Source organism: Plectropomus leopardus, chromosome 11 (genome assembly GCF_008729295.1).
Source record: "Plectropomus leopardus isolate mb chromosome 11, YSFRI_Pleo_2.0, whole genome shotgun sequence".
NCBI lineage: Eukaryota > Metazoa > Chordata > Actinopteri > Perciformes > Serranidae > Plectropomus > Plectropomus leopardus.
In genome coordinates, this window is record NC_056473.1 from 32046673 (window position 1) to 32066175 (window position 19503).

A 19503-nucleotide genomic window follows, 5' to 3' on the forward strand; every position below is an offset into this window, starting at 1 on the left:
TGAATCAGTCATCACATTTTATGGTGCTATGATCACAGTCTAACTTAATAAGTGGTAGTGGTGACAGGGTGAGCAGGTGAGGCGTGCGTTCTTCTACCTGCAGAGCTGCGATCGCGACTATTTAGTGACATTTTGCGACCAGGGAGCACGAGGGCGTCTTGCAAATCTTTGTAATGTGTGAACTGTAAAACATGTTCACAGTCACTGCTCAAAGTGAGTAAATCCTCATGGTTAAAGGTGCAGCGGGAACAGTTTAACCTTCTGCCTACGCAAACATCCAACTGTTGACCGGAAGATTCGAGTCCACGGCAAAAACATCAACACTTCCCGCCTGAGACGAGCTAAGTCCTTCAAAATAAAAGCACAGTGGGTTCCGCTTTGATTTATATGATTACAACAGCACTTTATTTTACTTTATTATGACAGTATTTTTTTTTTACTGAGAAGTTTATTTTATCCCAGTAGAGACTTTATTTAACTGAATTGTAGCTGTAGTTCATTTAATAATTTTGTGTTTGTAGTCATTTACAGTAGTTTAGAGGAGATTTGAAAATACTGAGATATATATTATATATGGTGATACAGCCTGAAAATATTGTGATATTATTTTAAAGTAATATCGCCTGTTGAACCATTATTGTGGCTTTTATTGCAGTAAATGATCTCACACTCTCTCTCTCTCTCTCTCTTTTCACATCAGGAGGGCTCCAGCCACTCCTCCTCCTCTGAGACCCCCAGACTTCCGGCCGTCCTCGCAGCCGCAGCAGCAGCCGGTTTATGTCCAGGCCCTCCACTCCGCTCCTCGGACCCCCGCCTCATTGCCCCGGCCCCCTCCCTCCCTGATGCCCCACCCCACCGCACACTGGCCCCACTCCGGTCCTCCCGAATGGCACCCGCCACGCCGATCCCCTTCCCCCTCGCCCTCACCGCCTCCCCAGCGGTCACCAGGGGAGACGTCGGAGCTGAAGAAAAAGCTGTACGACATCTTCCCCGACCAGAAACAACGCATCGACCGCATCCTCAGCGACAACCCGTACATGAGAGACCTGAACGCCCTGTCGGGGCTGCTGCTGGGATAAAGAGCGGGCTCGGCTGTGAGAATCAGCAGACACACACAGTACATATGCTCACATATGCAAGAATATTACGTGTCAGCATACAAATAATTTATTTTGCCATTTCTTTCAGCCTGGAGGGAATGGAAAGTTTACTGTTATTTTACATGAAGACTGATCATCAAACTAGCTGCTATTGGCAAAAAGTTGTTGTTTTTTTTTCAAGATTTTTTCCTCTCCTTCTCAAATTGACGAACCGCTCTGCTGTCTGCAGAACCAAAAGACATTTTTTCAAGCAGCAAAGTCTTTATTGGTTATAAATCATTACAGATCCTCAACAGCAGTCCAGAGGTTCCTTGAATGTGGGACCAGCACTGGGAGAAAATGTTTTGGACCAACAACAGTGAACTGGTTGCACTGGTGGGTTCCCTCTCCCAAACCTTGTTTACCATCAGACTCGAACACCTCTCTGAATATACAAGCTCCGAGCTTTTTTGGGATAAAACTTGGGACATAGACAGGGTTTGCATGTTTCTATGCTTTCAGAATATTAGTTCTACACTTGTTATGTTCTGTAACGGTGAATTCACTGATCGGCAGTTTCAGGTTTTTGCACTGTGAGCAGTTTCAGCAATTTGGAGTCATCAGCTGAGTGTACTGTTTTTTTTTTATCTCCTTGTCAGTGTGCTTTCAGGAAGCAGGATAAGATCACCAGATTTAGCATCATATAGTCATTATTAGTGACAGTAAATGTTTGACAAAAATCCCCAAAAGCCACATTTAAAGATATATAGATGGGTAGTTATTTCAATGTTTGATTTACTATTTTATTCACTATATGTATTATACATAATGTATATATATATATATATATATACAGGCTAAAATAATCGCACTTAATTAATTTCTGTAATTAAAGCAGCACTGCCCATCTCTATTCCTTTAAAATATTACCTGTATATCCTGGATTTCATTGCTGAATCCAGATGATGTTTTAATACACTAATTCAGTAATCAGAAGGAAATCATTTAATACTTTATTTAAATAGTCTACCTACAGATAGGTTATAGAGTATATGTAACATTTTGGCAGATTAGTAGTTAAGATTCAACTGTTTCACTTTATTCTGTAGATCAGCGTTGCCCCGAGTGGGGTCCGCGGGCTGAAATTGGCTCATTTCAAGGTTCGATTCAGCCCATCAGGTGTTTCAGGGTGATTCTTTGTGCACAAAGTCACTTTGAGTGCTATAAGAAAAAAACTGCAGTAGAGGCATTTCAGTTCAGGAGAGTTAGTATCCGAGGACCATTGTGTACCATTCTTAACAGTTCACTAGCCTCAGGTGGTATGTAATATTTTGTACCTTCATACTTACTAAAATTTCACCGGGCTATATGGTCGTATTAAGTTATAAATACACCCACTAAATGCTGCGTATTGTAATATTCTCACACCTATTTTCCTTATTAAACAGAGAAACAAAACTGTAAACCTTTTGAATTCAGCACTCTCGGTCACAGACGACTGACGAAGCTTAACCGCCTCATTAACTCATCATGTAACACACTTCATCCAAACTCAACAGATACAAAAATGACCCAAACTGTCTTACTCTTTCAAGTAATCTGATTAGTGAGTCCACTGTTCCAATAATCGCCACCTCCGATTAGGATGAAATGAATCCCTAATTTACAAAGAACATGGAGCTTTTCCCCACGGTCTCTCTCTCTGCCCGCTGGCCGCCAGCTGTTTACAGTCCTGTAACTTCTCCCTCCACCATTAGGTGTTGCTGTGTCTTGCAGCTCAGCTGCCTATTTCCACCAGTAGAAACCGTAGACTGACCTCTAGTGGTGCGTGCTGTGCACTGCATACAGTGAGTTTGAGAGAAAAACGAGTATGAAAAACATACCTTTGGGATTTCTAAATACCCCGGTAAACCATAATATCCTGATACCATCCAAGAGTATATGTGTCAGTAAAGTACATAGTGTCAGAATAATTTAGTTTATGTTAATCTAGTTGAGTATAGTTCAGCTAAACTATTCTGATATGGAGTGAATTGTCCCGTATACTCTACAAACATCTAAAGTGAAAAAAGTTGTATTGCTGAATCTCAACTCATCTGCTAAAATGTTAAAAAAAAAAAACAAAAACAACAACTCTATAAACTATCTTTAGGTGGTCTATCCAAATACAGTGTTACTGGAAATGATTGTGTATTTGAGTATCGTCAATTTGACCCCACCTCCGTGTTCTCTGTGATTGGAGTTGTCGCTTCTCAAACCTGCTGTTTATTAATGATCTCTGAAAAGCTGAAGACGAACTCAGGTGCTGAAACTGAATTTGCTGCTCTGATAGTTTGTGATTGAGACGAGCATTTTGTATTTTGTTGAATCTGTTCCCAGCATCAGTTGTTCCAGTTTGATACACTGTGTTTTCAGGAGGATGCCCTTATGCATCTGCATTTTGTTTTAAGGTGCTTTGAGTTATCCGCCGCAGTTTGTCAGCCCACTACACTACAGGAGTTTGGACGTACCCTTTATTGATTAAGTTGAATGATCCACCTAAATTTGAAATCACACACTATACAGTACATTTGCTTAAAATCTTGCCAAGACAGCAAATGTACTTAAGTTACATTTGTAATTAGTGTTAAATAGCTTAATTGAATGCACTGAAAATAAGTAACGGTGTAGTGAGTAAAACAAGGTTTCATTGATGAATCGTCAGAAAGCTTGTAGTGGGGTTTTTTTACCCTCACACACTCAGAGAATGTGGGCCGCAGCTTGCATATTTGATGTGCATCTGAGTTTTTGTAATATACACACACTTTATCTCCTTGTAAGAAAAAGAATCCCTGCACAAAACTTTACAAGGTGTCGAAAAAAAACGTTTTGTTCATACTTGCTATGTTGTCGTTGTAAGGATTACTGAAGGATTTTCTCTTTTGTTGTATTATAATTCTTTTGTGTATATTGATATTTTTTTTTGTAAATACAAGCATTTTTGGCTACGGTGCACATATGGTTTTATGTATGTGAAAAAACAAAATAAATGCAGCAGCCCCCCTAAAATTGTTTTTGCATGACTTCAGTGCTTTAGGTTTATTCACATTCTTTCATCTTCACTGTTTCAGTTACTTGTGTTTATAATTCATTTTTTCAGAAATTTGAGGTTATTTCCTAGCTGCTAGCAAAGTGGCTACACTTTGGGGCTTAGAGCTTTGACTGTTTGTCACACACTGCCTCAGCATCAGACTGAAGTCGCCCTGAAACGAGTCGTGCTTTGGCAGCAGCAGGTCTGAGTCACTAGGGGTCAGTGTGCATTAATATAAGACTGCTGAAGTGTTTTCTGTTACTTCACCTTTCAACTTCTGGCTTCACCAGATGTCATTTACTATGTGCATCTGTGACCTTACATTTGGGCGTGACCCCGCCCTGGCCCCCTCAAAACTATTTTCTAATTCACAATAAAAATATACTGATTCACACTGGGAATTGTGTTTCTACTTTTAGTATATATATGGTACCTGAATGCATAAAACAGCATCAGAAAAGAGCTTATTTATCAAAAAAGTGCCAGTGAGGGACCACCCTCACCCCCTGGCAGAGGTCCTAGATAGGCCCCTAATGTCCTAAATTCTAGAAGCACCCTGAAATCCCAGAAACATCCTAAAATCCCAGAAATGTCCTAAAATCCCAGAAACGTCCTAAAATCCCAGAAACGTCCTAAAATCCCAGAAACGTCCTAAAATTGTAGAAATGTCCTAAAATTGTAGAAATGTCCTAAAATCGAAGGAAAGTCCTAAAATTCAAGAAATGTCCTAAACTCATAGAAATGTCCTAAAATTCTAGAAACTAGAAATTTTAATAAAGTATTGATTCATGTAATCAGTTACAGTATTTTTCGCTTGTCTGAATGTTGTGTCACTTCTGGGACTCCATAATAGTGAGACTATGGGACTGAGGCTGGCTGACAGTCCCATTTAAATCAATGGGCTGGTTTATTGTAATAACCGCCATGTGTTTGCAATTAAGAACACTGTGACCTTTTATTTTATCCCCAAATCTGCAGGCAGCCATCTTTTTAAGCTCTTTTACAAGCATTGTTTTTCAATTAGATTTATTGTGCGGCACATCTTTTGTGAGCAGTGTTTATACAGTGTGAAATTCCATTAAAACACACTGTTTGCAGTCTGTTTCAGTTTGTGGTGTGGCTAAGAATAGAGGATGACGTATCTTTGCAAAGCCAAAGCCGGCTGAATGAGTAATCATGGTGTGTTTAATGTTTTGCGTTCTCTTCTGTGGTCAGTTTTTCATGAGGAGTATGCTTCTGTAGGGTAATACGCTCAGTGTGGCAAGGAGTAGCTGTGGTTTTTCACAATTTCAAACACAGACTTTAAAACCATTTTTGTCTTTTTAATCTTCAACTCAAGCCCAAACTAATGTACCAAATGGGGTCCTAAAAACCAGGGGCAAACCTAGACTCTGGGGGGACCCATGCAGGGATACTCGACTGGCTTTGCTGTGGGACCATTTTTACAAAATGACAGAAGGCCAGGGGCCAGTTGCAGCCCCATACGTGTTTCTAGGATTTATGACATTTTTAGGATTTTAGGTAATTTCTAGAATTTAGGACATTTCTAGGATTTTGGCATGTTTCAATTTTTTTCGCATATTTCTAGGATTTTAGTCAACTACTAGAATTTAATGACATTTCTACGATTTTTTAGGAAATTTCTAGGTTTTTAAAACATTTTTTTAAGATTTTAGGACATTTCTAGGATTTAAGCACTTTTCTAGGATTTTAGGACGTTTTAAGGATTCAGGACGTTTTAAGGATTCAGGACGTTTCTAGGATTTTAGGACGTTTTAAGGATTCAGGACGTTTTAAGGATTCAGGATGTTTCTAGGATTTTAGGACATTTCTAGGATTTCAGCACATTTTCAGGATGTTAGGATCTATATAGGATTTTTGGGGCTTAGCTGGTATATTTCCTTTATGAGAGGTTTCAGGCAGTTTAGAGTTGTCATTGCAAGATGTGCCATCACATTTTCCATCAGGGGGCCCTTTTCTCAGATTTTTTTATGGGGACCCCAAACATTTGCCTGGTTTGCCTCCTCTGATGGTGCACCCATGGTGCTGTGTATAAACTGTGCTTGACTTACATCGCTGACTCTCCAGTTTGGTTCCTTTCACCTGTTACAACAGGACAGCTGTAACTTTTTCTTCTCTTTTTCTGTCTTTCTTTCTCATGAGGAAACTCTCAGCCCCACCCAACTTGAACCTGAGCAGAGGTCTAATAACTGAAAACATCTGTTTGGTTGTAAAAGGCTTTTGTCCAACAATCCCTTACATTCCACTTCCCAACACCCACATAGCAAAAATGCCGCCATCCTTTGCTTTTAAAACAGTGAAAGTAAAACATTCAGTGGGGTCATGGTAGCATTTTTTTGAACTACGTCTGTGTTTTAATCTTGATTAAACAAAAAATCCCCAAGTCAATAAATCATAATAGATAATAAAAGTGTGAAATTGTGTAATTAAAAAGATCTGACATCACAAAAATTGGTTGTATTTTTGATATCACAAAATGAAAAAACAAAACAAATCTATGTAAAGGATTTCTAAATGTAGAAACATTAACAAAACATTGATGTACATGATTTAGTTTTTCAGATATGCTTATCTTTATGAGCTGCAAAGCTGTTAGTTAGATAAATCACTCATTGCTGTTGGTGCCACGGTGCGTTTTTGCACGGTTTTGCACTGCACATAATGCAGCGTAATGATGTCACCACGTGCATCCAACATGATGACACGGAGGATGGAAGACTTAGCTTTCTGCTGCAAAAACTCAAAATGCTCTATCTCAGTGATACTCAAGTCTGGCCCCTGATAGAGGGTTATTTTGGCTATTTTAGATTTAAACAGGATCATGCAAACTAGGATCTCTCGTTAATCTCAGCCGTCTACAGTACGTCAGTTTTTGCAGGGTAAAAGGGAAGGCGCTGTAGGTGTAGGGATCGCATATACAAATGAAGTAAATTCTTATATTAGGAGCACACACATTTCAGTCGCTTTGCCTTCATGCAAATGTGTGTGGTCTGTGTTCCACCCTGAACCCTGCTTAGCACACACATTTGCACACACTCAGTCTGAATTCTTTGGGGTTTTTACCCAAAATAATGTCCTGTTTCCTAACCTCTTTCTTTGAGATCCACATTATTTTACTATCTGGTTATTTATTGTTTAACAGAGACAAAAGAAACACTCATAACACAACCCAGGAGCAGCATTACATAAGCAATGTGCTCCTCACAAACCTGGCTCTCATTATGCAAAATGCATGTGGCTTTTGTTTTAGGCAAAGTGACTCGCCAGCACTGACGAGGTGTGTGTTCTGAGATTGTTCCTCGATAGCAGTGAAAGATCCTGAAGCTAATCATGCACAGGTTTCTCCAGCCAAAAAAAAATAGCTTTGGGGGAAAACCCTGCAGCCCCAGCGGTCTGATTCGGGACAGATTGGGGTGCTTGTTGTTGCAATAAGAGGCGTTTGCATGCAAAGCGTACGGCTACTGCACAGCGAGATTGGCAGTAACTTTGTTTGATTCTGGATTACAGGAAGAGCAGAACAAATATTTTCTTTTCCTGGGAATTTTTAGCATCAGACACAGACTGCACTACACTCTGTGAACAGGTGGTTTTATAGCCTGTTCAAATCTGTTTAGGTTCTCTGGATATGGCACACCTAATAGTTTATTAGGTTCCCAACTGGTGGGTCATGGTCCAAAAGTGGGTGGCAGGTCCGTTCTGAATGGATTAGAAGTGACTTGTGAATGTGCCAGGTTTCTAAAAAAATACACTTTATTTTGAATTACTGGCACAGAGCTTTTATTATGAAGTGCTGTTTCTATTTTTTTTTTGCCAAATGTTTTATTTTTTTGTGTTCTAAGTCAACGTGTTGTTTACATTTTGTGAAATCACATTGAAGATGTGGTAATTTATCTAACGTGTGGACCTTGAACTAATGATGAAGGAGAAATCTGGACCCTGTAGCTGTACCGGTCAGAAACCACTGCATTAGGAGATCCCCAGTAATCAGTCCTAAAACCTAGAAATGGGTTGCACCAATTTCACAAAATTAAGTAGGTCTAAGTACATCTAAGTAAACCTAATGTTTAGATATAAAAAAAAAAAACATCAATTAAAATCTGTGGTTATACTTGCTTTCCTTCTTTAATGCAATCTGTTTCCAGGATTATTTTAAGGATGATCAACTTGTCAAATTTACAGTGCAGACATGCTGCTCTTTTCATCGAACTCTCAGCATTTTACCCAAAAATGCCCAACTATTTCTTTAAGATGGACCTTTCTCCTGTGACAGTCTTGGGTCTGGTCTGTCAAACTACAGCATGTGCCAAAGTCCAATATGGGTCACATGACATGTTGCATGTTCCCACATGATGACGAGAGAATTATGACGATTGCGAAGAGGTTTTTTCTTTGGATAAAAAAGTATGTGAGAAACTCTCACATTACATCATGTCATTTCCTCTCACCAGCCCGCTGTGTAAGTCCTCTGGCCACCAAATAAGTTTACGGCGGATTTATGTAATTATGTGATTATGAAATCCGGTTATTAAATCACAGTCTATGGGCAGCGATCAAAGCACAAGTGCAGCACGAACAAGATTGTCTCTGTCTTTATAACCATAACTACAGGGTTGTGTATGACACACACAGGACCACAGAGCAACAAAAAAGGCAATTAAGGACACGGTGTGACTCAGACAAACAGGGAAACAGTGGCGCAGACAGATCCGAGTGGCCTCATTAAGTGTTTTAAAACCACGAGTCTATAATGGGATCCAGTATTTCCCCTGTTTTTTGTTCAGAAGTGGTGGAAGGCGGTACAATCACATCCTCTGCCCATTTTGCTATAGAGAGCAAATGACAGATTGTCAGTCTGGTGATGAAATCTGGAAAAAAAAAGGCAAATGAGGTCATGCAACATGACATCGGAAAAAAAAAATGTAAACACTGTGATTGCTGCTTTTTAACAATAATGCTATGTGGCTCTTAAATACGTAAAACAAAGTGTTATTGATTGACTTGAGTGATTTTGAAATTTATTTGGAACATACGTAAATAATTATAAAAACAAGCAGACAGACAAAAAAAAAGAAATATTTACAGACAACAAAAAACACAAAGTTAAAGAAATTACCAAACACTTGATGACTTGGTTTAAATATTTTGAAAGAAGTCAGAAGAAGTACAACCTTTTTTTGGGATGATGTCTTTATTTCAAACATGTTAAATACAACAACAAAAAACAGTATTAAAAACATATCATTAACAAAAGAGAAGGAAAAAAAAAGACATAATGAATTTTCTAAATGTGCTAAAGGGAGCAGGAAAAAGTATAAACTTATTTAACCCTTTGAAACCAGTTTTCTTGTGCTGCTGTCACAAATATTTAAACCTTTTGAAAACGTGGGTAAAAAGGAAATGACAAACTTGGCAAAAAATGTCCCACAAACTGGAAGATATTTTACCCTAAACATTTGTCGCTGTTTTTAGGATTATTAGGAAAATAATCCATGATATAGGGAAACATGTCCATATTTATAATTGTAATTCAATATTTAAAATTATGAAAAATATATAATTATAAAATTGTTTTTTTAATATAGCCTACTTTTCTTTTTAATTTTCCTGTAATTTTCTCGTAGCTTAATCTTATTCTAAGAAAAGTGCTCTTGCTCAATGGCACATCAACCAAGCAATGCTACATACACCAGCCATTCCCAGTTTAACCAGCTTCCTTATGCTCAGATATTTCCCTCATTTGACCTCCACTGCCGCAGTCAGCCAACTCGGATAGAGAACAGGGGTTCAAAGCCAGTCCGGTCAGAGTTTTCCACAAAAATCTCAGTGGTAAACAATAACTCTTCAGTAAGGAGCCCGAGGAATCCACAGCTAAGAATTTGCATCAGTTTCAGGAGAAACATCTTCTGCCAAACAGGGTCATGTCTGGAATTTGCTGATGAGCAGTTCTGCCTGCTCCCAGTCACCTTCTTCCTCCCCTTCATCCTCTTCTTTTTTTCCATCACCCCTGTTTCCTCACTTCCTTCCTCCCTTTCTCTCAAACTCCCATCTCCCTTTCCCGTTAATCACACCACTCTTTCTCCTCACTCGCTACACTTGGGTAAGAAAAGAAATGAGACAATATGTATGTTGTTATGGCCGACCAGAAATTCAAATTCCAGCAGCATACCAGCGCAGCTTAACATTCTCTTGGGTTTGGATCTCCCCACTTCCTCTCCCTTCCTTCCCCCAACCCCTATCCCAACATACTCCTCGCTGCTCCCTCTGCACTTTTTCACTCCCTCTTTGTTTCCCCAAACTGTATTCTTCCCATCATCAGATGAACGTGGGATCTCGTCGTCAACACATCTACTGCTTTCGTTCAGTGACGCTGACTTTAAAAAATAAATGGACATTTAATTCTTTTTAAAGAAAGAACAAAAATTCACAGGCCAAAGCATTAATGTTTTTTTTTTATTTTTATTATATATATTCTTTATTTTATAGCCTTTTTTTATGATATCCTCCAGAGGCTCATTTGATGCTTCTGTTTTAATGTCGAACTTTACAGTAGTCTAATGCATTGTTTTTTTAATCTGTAGCCTAAAGCACTTTGAGGATTTAGGGAAAGTGTTTTATTGTTATTAGTTATAGTAGTAGCATCAGTAGTGTTATTTATGGTGCGTTGAGGAGGTTTGCATGCGGTGATTATGAAATGTCAGGTTGAATTCGATGTTTCGGGGATAAAATATGGTAGGCTATATAGTGGATAACTGAGACTGAGAATCTACAGCCATAATGGCAGCTTGTAAAGTGATTTATGTTCGTTAATTATCTTCAAATATAAACTATCCAGACAAAGAGGTGGTGGTATACTCTACATGTGATAAAGTTGATCTACCTAAACCACGTTTCCATCATAAGCTTTCAGTGAGGTACATTTGGGACCAAAAGTAACACAAACAAAGAGTTACGTAAAGCGTAACGCCACATTTAGACGAGAACAGCCCTACTAAAAATGGAAGTCTTTCCTTTGCGTTTAAAAAAAAAAATGTTCAAATGATAACATTGTGAAAAAAATCCTTGTGTACACAGATCCGCAAAAACAACCAAAAACGCAGTAGCATGCCAGGCTAGTAGTTAGCGATGTAATGTAACTTCACCTAAGAGGAACACCACGCGCCTGCGCGTTAAGTCGTTCTTCTACAGGGCGGTGAATATAAACAAACAAGACATCGATGGCGAATGCACTGCACACGAACTGCAGCGTTAATAAACTCAGTAGCATCAGTGAGAGTTTCTCTATTGGGTACTTATAAATAGCGGGTTTGTGTATTGACTCCTTGTCAGGCAAGAGCGGGGGTTTATTCTGCCCGAGCACACTGAACGAAACTCCGACAGTCCAACATTTTCTCCAAGTGAGGATTAATTTACAGCTTAAAAGTTGACGGCAGTCAGCCCAGTTAATTTAGTTATTTGTTGTCAGTCTACAGCTGAGGCTAAAGGCAAAAAACAAATAAACAAACAAACAAACAAAACACCAACAAAACAACATCCTTTCATTCTACAGTTAAAGTTTACTAATGTTCGAAAAACTTGTCACACTATGAACAGTGGTTAAACCAGTCACAGCTCAGCCTTGAGCTTAGAGTGCTGATTCTCTACTGACCAATGAACACACTTCATTTCTAGCTCCACCTTTTAGTACTGGATCAGTGTTTTAGTTACCTCAAGCAGAGAGGTGACCCGAAATGGGAACAATTCCAGAGGTACTAAAGGTACCATCCATAACTTTTCACAATGGAAACGCAAAAAAAAAGGTGTACTGAACCGAACTGAATGGACCTGCTAGTGGAAACACCCCATTTGAGTACCAGATCTATGTGCTAGTTACCCCAGTAGAGGGGTGACAAAATATCGTGATAGTAAGGAATGGTTCCATTGATACCATCCACAACTTTTATCAATGGAAATGCAAAATATGCGTATCACACTGAACTGAACCGACTTGCTGGTGGAAAAGCAGCTTTTGTACTGTGTGTTCAGAGAAGTGTCCTCAGTATATTTAAAAAGAAGTGTTGTACGTCTGTATGATTACAGTAAGAGGTGCTTAAAACCATTGTTGAGGACAGGAGGACAATAGGATTATATTTACATGAGTCTGCTCTATCTCTCACTTTTCTTGCTGCCTGAGTCTCTGTTGCCCTCCCATGCGCTCAGCCTGCTGCCAGCCTACTGGGACAATGCTCTTACATAACCAATCCTCCTCTGTAATCCCCGCCTGTGTAGCCCCTCCCACCCTACCCACACTCCTCTCTTTCTCTCCCAATCTATTCCCCTACTGATGCTGCTGGTGGAGGTGGGGGGACTCCCTTATGTCCAGATTACTATGGAGGAAACAACATGACCTCTTAATCTTAATCCCACTCAGTTACATGTATCAAGACTCAATCACATGGCTTCATTCTCAACTACTGAGCCACTGTGGTTTTTTTTCAAGCTTAGACCGTCGCTTTGTTGTAATTTGCTGTTAAAAATGATCATAGCCACCCAAAATCTCATGCTCATAATTATTAGAATGAACCGTTTTCTTCATTTTCTACGCCCACTAATAGGCGACAGATTCTCACAGGATTAGGGGTTATGGGATGTGTAGAAGCACTCCTCTCAAGGTTGTTTTTAAAGTCTTTTTGACATTTTTCCTTCACACATGATTTAAAAGGTTTATTTATTTATTTTCATTTAAACACACAAACTTGTCCTTTAATAAACAATACAACACAAACACATTTGTAATGCACTTATGACAAAAGCAATGACTATGAATTGGAGAAGTGACAGAAAAATTATGTCAAAGCACAGTGAAACGGAAACAGCACTGCCTTCATTCTCAAGGGACAATGCATGTGTGTGTGTGCGTGTGTTGGAGAAGGTGAGAGTTTTTATTAACCCTTTAACATCAGGATCGGCATCAGTTGTCAAGTGCTGCATTCACATACCTTTCAAAAGTATGCATATATATAATTTGCAGCACTTTGTTACTGCCATTTCCTCATTTGCTTTTATTTTTGCTTTTCTTTTTTGTTACTGGTTTTCAGATAATTGTCTTGTTAATTTGTGGGCCATTTCTTTTTGAGTTGATCATTGCCTTCTTCTTATGATTTTGCTCAGGTTTCAAAGGGTTAATTCTCATCTGAATTAACTAAGCACAATGAAAGTAGGGAAAACAATGTAAGGCGGGAATTTATGCAAAGATTTATTTTAATATCATTTGGTAACTATCGATTTGTGCCCATTTGGAGGCTTCGGTGAGCGATTCGTGCAGAGCGCGCTCCCGCGACAAACTTCAACAACTGTGCGCGCTCCGGTGCGGCTGGTACTTAACGCCTGGCGTCTCGTCTCTGTTACCGGAGCGGTGCGAGTGTGTATCCCGAGCTAACGAATGACACGATAAAGAGGGATCCTGTGTCTATCACCTCGCCATACATTCACCCGGTGATCTGCAGTGAACTGGAGGATATTTCGCCCGAGGTAAGCGGGTGTGCCGTGGCGAATGAAACATCGGTTTTTCGAGTGGAGTGTGTGTTGGGGGGAAAACAACAGCCCCGCTGTAGCAGACGTTAGCTTCCTTCATTAGCGCGGTGCTAATGTTGGCTGCTAGCTAGCTGTGCTTGGCGAAAAAAGCAAGCTAGCTGTGTCGGTAGCTTGTTTGTTGTGGTGACGTTTTAAAATGCATGTTTGTCTGCGGTGTGCAGTCGAGTGACATGGCCGGTGAGCAAACGTTGTTGTCACTGAACGGTGCATGAAAAAGGTTTCTTAGCTCGTTCACACACACACACACACACACACACACACACACATACACATACACACACACACACATGCTAAGCTAACAAGTCATCGATTCAGCTAGCTACTATGCTAAGGGGTTCTGCTTTACGGCAAGACAAGGCCTTGTGTGTCTGTAACAGTTGATGCTAGCTAGGCTACGCCGTTGTCTGCCTTGCCAGACAAGGCCATTTTGCTTTGAAAGCAGGTTAGTTCAGGTCAACAGAAACTCGGCACGGTTTTGTTGTGTGTAGCAACGTTACCAGCATAACCTGGTTTGGTCGTGGCTGTAGAGGAAGTGATGACTTATGTTTACTCAAAGTAACGCCAACGACTGCTGTCACCGTGACTGTGTGTGTGTGTGTGTGTGTGTGTGTGTGTGTTTGACCTGTCTCAAAGGGGAGGACGAGTGAATGTCAACTTTTAGTTATTATTGTCCCTGAGATTGTTCCGGTCTGCTTTATTACACGTTTAACTCCGTGTGCATTGTGAGTGCAGCAGTTTAGCAAGTTACGTTATCCCTGTTAGCACCTGTAGATGTGGAATAAACTGTGCTGTCAGACACTAAACTGTAACTGTAATGGCAGGGCTGTGCAAAAACTTTTTGAAGGGGGTCAGATTAGATAATGTGAAAATACCTAGAGCCTGTTGCTTCTGGCATCATATGGGTTACCACAACGTGCAATTCTATTATAATAACGAGGCTTTTATCACAATGTGCAATTATCTATCTGCAATTTGTGATAATATTATTTTTGACTAGAGGTTGATAGATTATCGCCTAGCCGATTATTGGGGCTGATATTTGGCATTTTGACGATTATCTGTATCAGCATTTCATTTTAATGGTCACTGAAAAAAAATAAATAAAAAGAGCAAAGTCAGTGTCAGCATTAGGAGGACTCTTACTTTGTAATATGACTTGTAATATACTTTGTAATATTTTTTTAATTAACATTTTCACATGACTTAATAAAAAACAATGCTGGGAATTTGCTCTATATAAGATTTTGAACATTTTAGTTTTCATTTGCTAGAGGCATTAAAAACAAAGTTTTGTGTTGGAGTTTGTTATATTTATATGACAGTAGCTATTTTACTGTACTGTAACTGCAGTTTAGTCGATAATGTTGTATTTTAGAAGTTAACATTAGTTTTAAGGACATTTAAAAATATCAAGATTAGGGCTGGAACTATTCATTTTTCAGAGCCGCAATTATTAGTAGTTAATGGGACTGATAATCGATATTTGTAATCGATATGCATTTACAATAATGAAAATATTTCTGTCAATACTAAGATTTTGGGAAAAAGTTCAATTAACTACTGTTATAATACCATTTGATAAAATAGGATTACAAGGAAGTTAAAATACTCTATAATGAAATTTTAAAAAGCATTGTTGTAATTGAGTAATTTAAAGCGGGACCCATGGCGCTTTTATAATGAAGGACCCGGCTCGTCTCAGAAGTGTTGATGTTTTTGCTGTGGACTTGAAGCTTCCAGTCAACAGTTGGATGCCCCTGCACCTTTAACTGTGATGATAATTCACTGTAAGCTGGAAACTAACAGCTCTCCAGTTGATATATTAATGGTATTTGCAAGTTGCATTAGTGCTCCATGGTCCCAAAAATGAAGCTCAACAGTTACTGTTTGGAGCTCTGCAAAAGCCCTGCTTTCAGTCTGTGTGTGTCTGTGAGAGAGAGAGAGAGAGTGAGAGAACCTAAACGCTGGTGGCTTATGAAAACAACATGACAATTTAAACTCGCTGTTCCTTGCCATATATCGCCCACCCCTAACTGTAACTGTAATGGCAGGGATGTCAAAAATATTTATATATGAACTGGAGAGATGTTGGTTTGTTTCCAGCTTACAGTGAAATAATCATCACATTTAACCGTGCTGCTGTCACAGTCTCACTTAATGAGTAGTAGTGGCTGTAGTGTGAACAGGTGAGCCTTTGTGGTTTTCTGTCTGCAGAGCCCCAATCGCAACTGTTAAGTCACAACTTGTGACTATGGAGCACCAGTGCAAAATGGAAATATTTGCATTATATGAATTGATTATTGAGCCACTACAATAAGGGCTGTAACGTAATTCGTCCTTATTTTCCACATTTTGAGTGCCTGGATTTTTTTTCCTGTCTATACTGTTGTTTCCCATTTTCTATGAGCACCTGACACAAGACTACATTTGATTATACAGAGCAACCAGTCAATTTCTCATTGTGTTGATCATATTGTATAATTTGAAAGACAATGCAGTTGGGCCCTTGGACAGACTTTGAAGATGACTGGGTAATGGGATCCCAGAATGACCCTATGATTAAGTTACTTCAGTCAAGAAAGCAAGCCTCATTAATGATGACTTTTGTTTGTTATTCTGGCTATTAGGATCTTTGCTCAGTTTGAGGATAGATGGATCTGTGCTGAAAATTAAGTGAGGTCACCAAAAGACAAAACGCACAGTCAGTTTTTCGGGGCTAAAATGTGCAACATCACTTGAAAAGCTTTTAAATGTCTGGAAGTGACTCCAGTGTCATCATCAATGCAAAAAAGCTTCTGCTACATTTTTTCCGAGTGTGATTATGGGGGTGTATTATCTATGAATGCATCCTCTCAGTGTCTGCATGCTCTGGACTGTGTGTATCACAGTGCATTGAGATCCATTACCAATTGTAAGACCTTTATTTATCACTGTATCCTTGTGCTCGGGTTGGGTGGCTGTCTTTAAAACTTTTTTTTTTCATTGGCATTATAATATTAACAAAGTTGTTCTTGGTCTACTTCCTGCATATTTATATGTCTACATTAATTTAAAAAATGGAAATGGCTATGCTCTCCATTCACAGAGCTTGCTCCTGTTGTGTATATCTAGGGTTTATATGGAGTTTGGCAAAAGAGCCTTTATGTGTGCAGCTCTTTATGGAATCCTCTGCAGACTGACTTAAAGCTGCAGACTTTGGTTCCTATTGGCTGTTTCAATGCACTGTTGCATGACTTTTGTGTGTCATCTTCTATATGCTAATGTCCCGTTGTATCTTAGCTGGTCTTAATTTTTTACGTAAAGCATATTTTAAATGACCTTTTAGCCCTTCTTTGCAGTAATGTCATTTTGTGTCCTTTTTGTGTTTCATGTTGCATATTTTGATTTTTTTACCTTTTTCCTAGGTTGTCTGTAACTTATGTTGCTCTTGAAAAATTGATTTTTAATTTCAAGGGTTTTTTTTTGTTGAATAAAGGTTAAATAAAATAAAAAATAACATGCTCCAGATGTAAAATTGCTGCATCATAAAAGGCACAGACTGGGGCTATATCTTGGGTTTGTGAGTTTGAAAACTCTTGCTGTTGGCCTGCTCGGTGTGGTGATGGGAGATTATTTATTTGCAGTTTGGAAAATAAAATGAAAGGTTCTTCTTAAATCCTTTAGAGGTTTTCAGTGTCTTAACACAGAGGAGAAGAATGCTGGTTTGAGATACATGCTTGAGCAGAAAGATGTTCACTTGCAAAATGCAACACTTTTAATGTGTGATTGTGTTAGTACTCAAAGGACATGATGGCGAGCCTATTTGTTCATGTTTTGTGATCACCAGAAATGACTGTGAATGGTGTAGTAATGTTGCCTCTCAATACATAAAAAAGACATCTATAGAGCTCAGACTGCTACAGAGGTGGTAAGCTCTGCTAAACCAATTTCCTGGGAAAGAGCCTGAGTCAGTGTTAATGTTGTTTAGTGTTCATGAAATATTTGACTATATCGTAGCGCTAGGTGATAAAATTATAATTATCTCAATATGACTTTCCTCAATAGTGATATGATAAATGTTTGATAAATCCTTCATATAAGTAAACCACTCGTATGCCTGCAGAGGGGGCTGGTAATTAGGGGTTGACCGATATTGGTTTTTCAGGATGATACTGATTATTAGTAGTTAATGAAACTGATAACTGATTTAGAGCAGATATACATTTACAATAAAACAATAACATCTTCCTGTCAAAATTTAGAATTTGGAATGTAACGAACTCCAACACAAAACTTTGTTTAAATGCCTTTAGCAAATGTTCTAAACCGAAACTTTCAACATCATTTACAGCAGGTTCCCAGTAACTTTTTTTTTTATCAACTCACGTGAATATTTGAATGAGAAATGAATAAAAAAAATACCTCCCCGTGATTTTTACATAGTAAAATTCCTCCAATGTTGACATTGTCTTCGCATTTTTTGATTAATTAATTTCATCAGCGATCATTTAAATGAAACGCGGATACAGATACTCAATGAAATGCCAAATATCGGCCCTGGTAATTGGCCGATAATCTGTCAGCTCCTAGCGCTAATGCACCTTAAACACCAATTAACACCTGCCATAAACTAGAAGACAAAGAAGAAACAGTAGTAGTAGGATGATTACAAGTAGTAGTAGTAGTAGTAGTAGTAGTAGAAGTACAAGGCTAGACAGTACAGTACATACTGTAATGTTCAAACACTGCAACAACATTAAACACATGCATTAAGTTATTTTTAGTATAGTTGTTGTGACCATGGATAATGTCACACCAAGACTGAATCTGCCACATAACGTCAGCTACAGGAGCTGTATTGTTGACTCATCTAATGCTATTAGCGAGTTAGCAAGTTAATATGAATTAAAAAAAAACATTTCCTCATTTGTGAAGATGATTTCTGTCTGAGTCACATCAGATAGACCTTCATTGCTACATCAAGACGTCATCAAAGTCCTTCTTCTGTTACTGTTTTGATTTAGAAATGGCAGAAATGACAAACTGAAGGTGTAAAACTTGAACAGAATGAACTGACAACAGTTAAGACTTTTGTTTTCTCTATTCTGTTTACATTGTCAGCTTTTTTTAACCACCTGTGTAAAGAGGTCGTCCAAACCTTGATGTCATCCCTGTTTGCTGGTTATGTAGAAGCCATTAATGGCACACAAATAGTGCTTTTAGTGATGTTTATTACCATTGATTTGATCATTACCGACGGCTTATTAGATTAGTGTTGTCAAAAATATTATTTTATCAATACGTATTGATCCTGAATATTTGAAAAATGTATCACTAATTTTCCACCACATTGATATACCTGATGGCAGAAGTATTTGTCACATAATTTTGCTGATGGGTTTTTAAAAAATGACAACCAGCTAATTTCACCTTTGGTACATCCACTTTCTCAGTCAAAATAAAACAAAAAGATTATTATTGTTATTGGGGGAAACCTGGATCAACATAACTTTTCTTGTGCTGCATATATATGCATATATATATATTCTAATAATAGGTTTAAATTATGTTAAAAAATATATATTCATATATTAGCACTTTTCTTTTTTGTTTTGTTTTGTTTTGCTTTTTTTTTGCTCATTTCAGGAATTTTTGGGGTTTTTTGCTAACTTTTAGGGTCATTTGTTGGAAAATCATTGCCTTGCCTTCTTATGTTATTGAAAGAGATCACACAAATTTGCTCAGGTATCTAAGGGTAAATTATGGGGGGAAAAAATCCTAATT

At 38.5% G+C, this 19503-nt stretch overlaps 2 protein-coding genes across 2 annotated transcripts in view; both read left to right on the forward strand.

The window, feature by feature from the left end:
* The window catches only part of n4bp1 (nedd4 binding protein 1), a 31251-nt gene extending 27124 nt beyond the window's left edge, over nt 1-4127 (forward strand). Inside the window, exon 12 of the mRNA XM_042495897.1 lies at nt 701-4127. Coding sequence (XP_042351831.1) covers nt 701-1079 — 379 coding nt within the window. The 3' untranslated portion in view covers nt 1080-4127. The remainder of the gene's footprint in view (nt 1-700) is intronic.
* A 9391-nt stretch (nt 4128-13518) lies between these two features.
* Nucleotides 13519-19503, forward strand: part of siah1 (siah E3 ubiquitin protein ligase 1) — a 35841-nt gene continuing 29856 nt past the window's right edge. The window contains exon 1 of the mRNA XM_042496501.1: nt 13519-13677. The gene's annotated coding sequence lies outside the window, so the exon portion shown is untranslated. The remainder of the gene's footprint in view (nt 13678-19503) is intronic.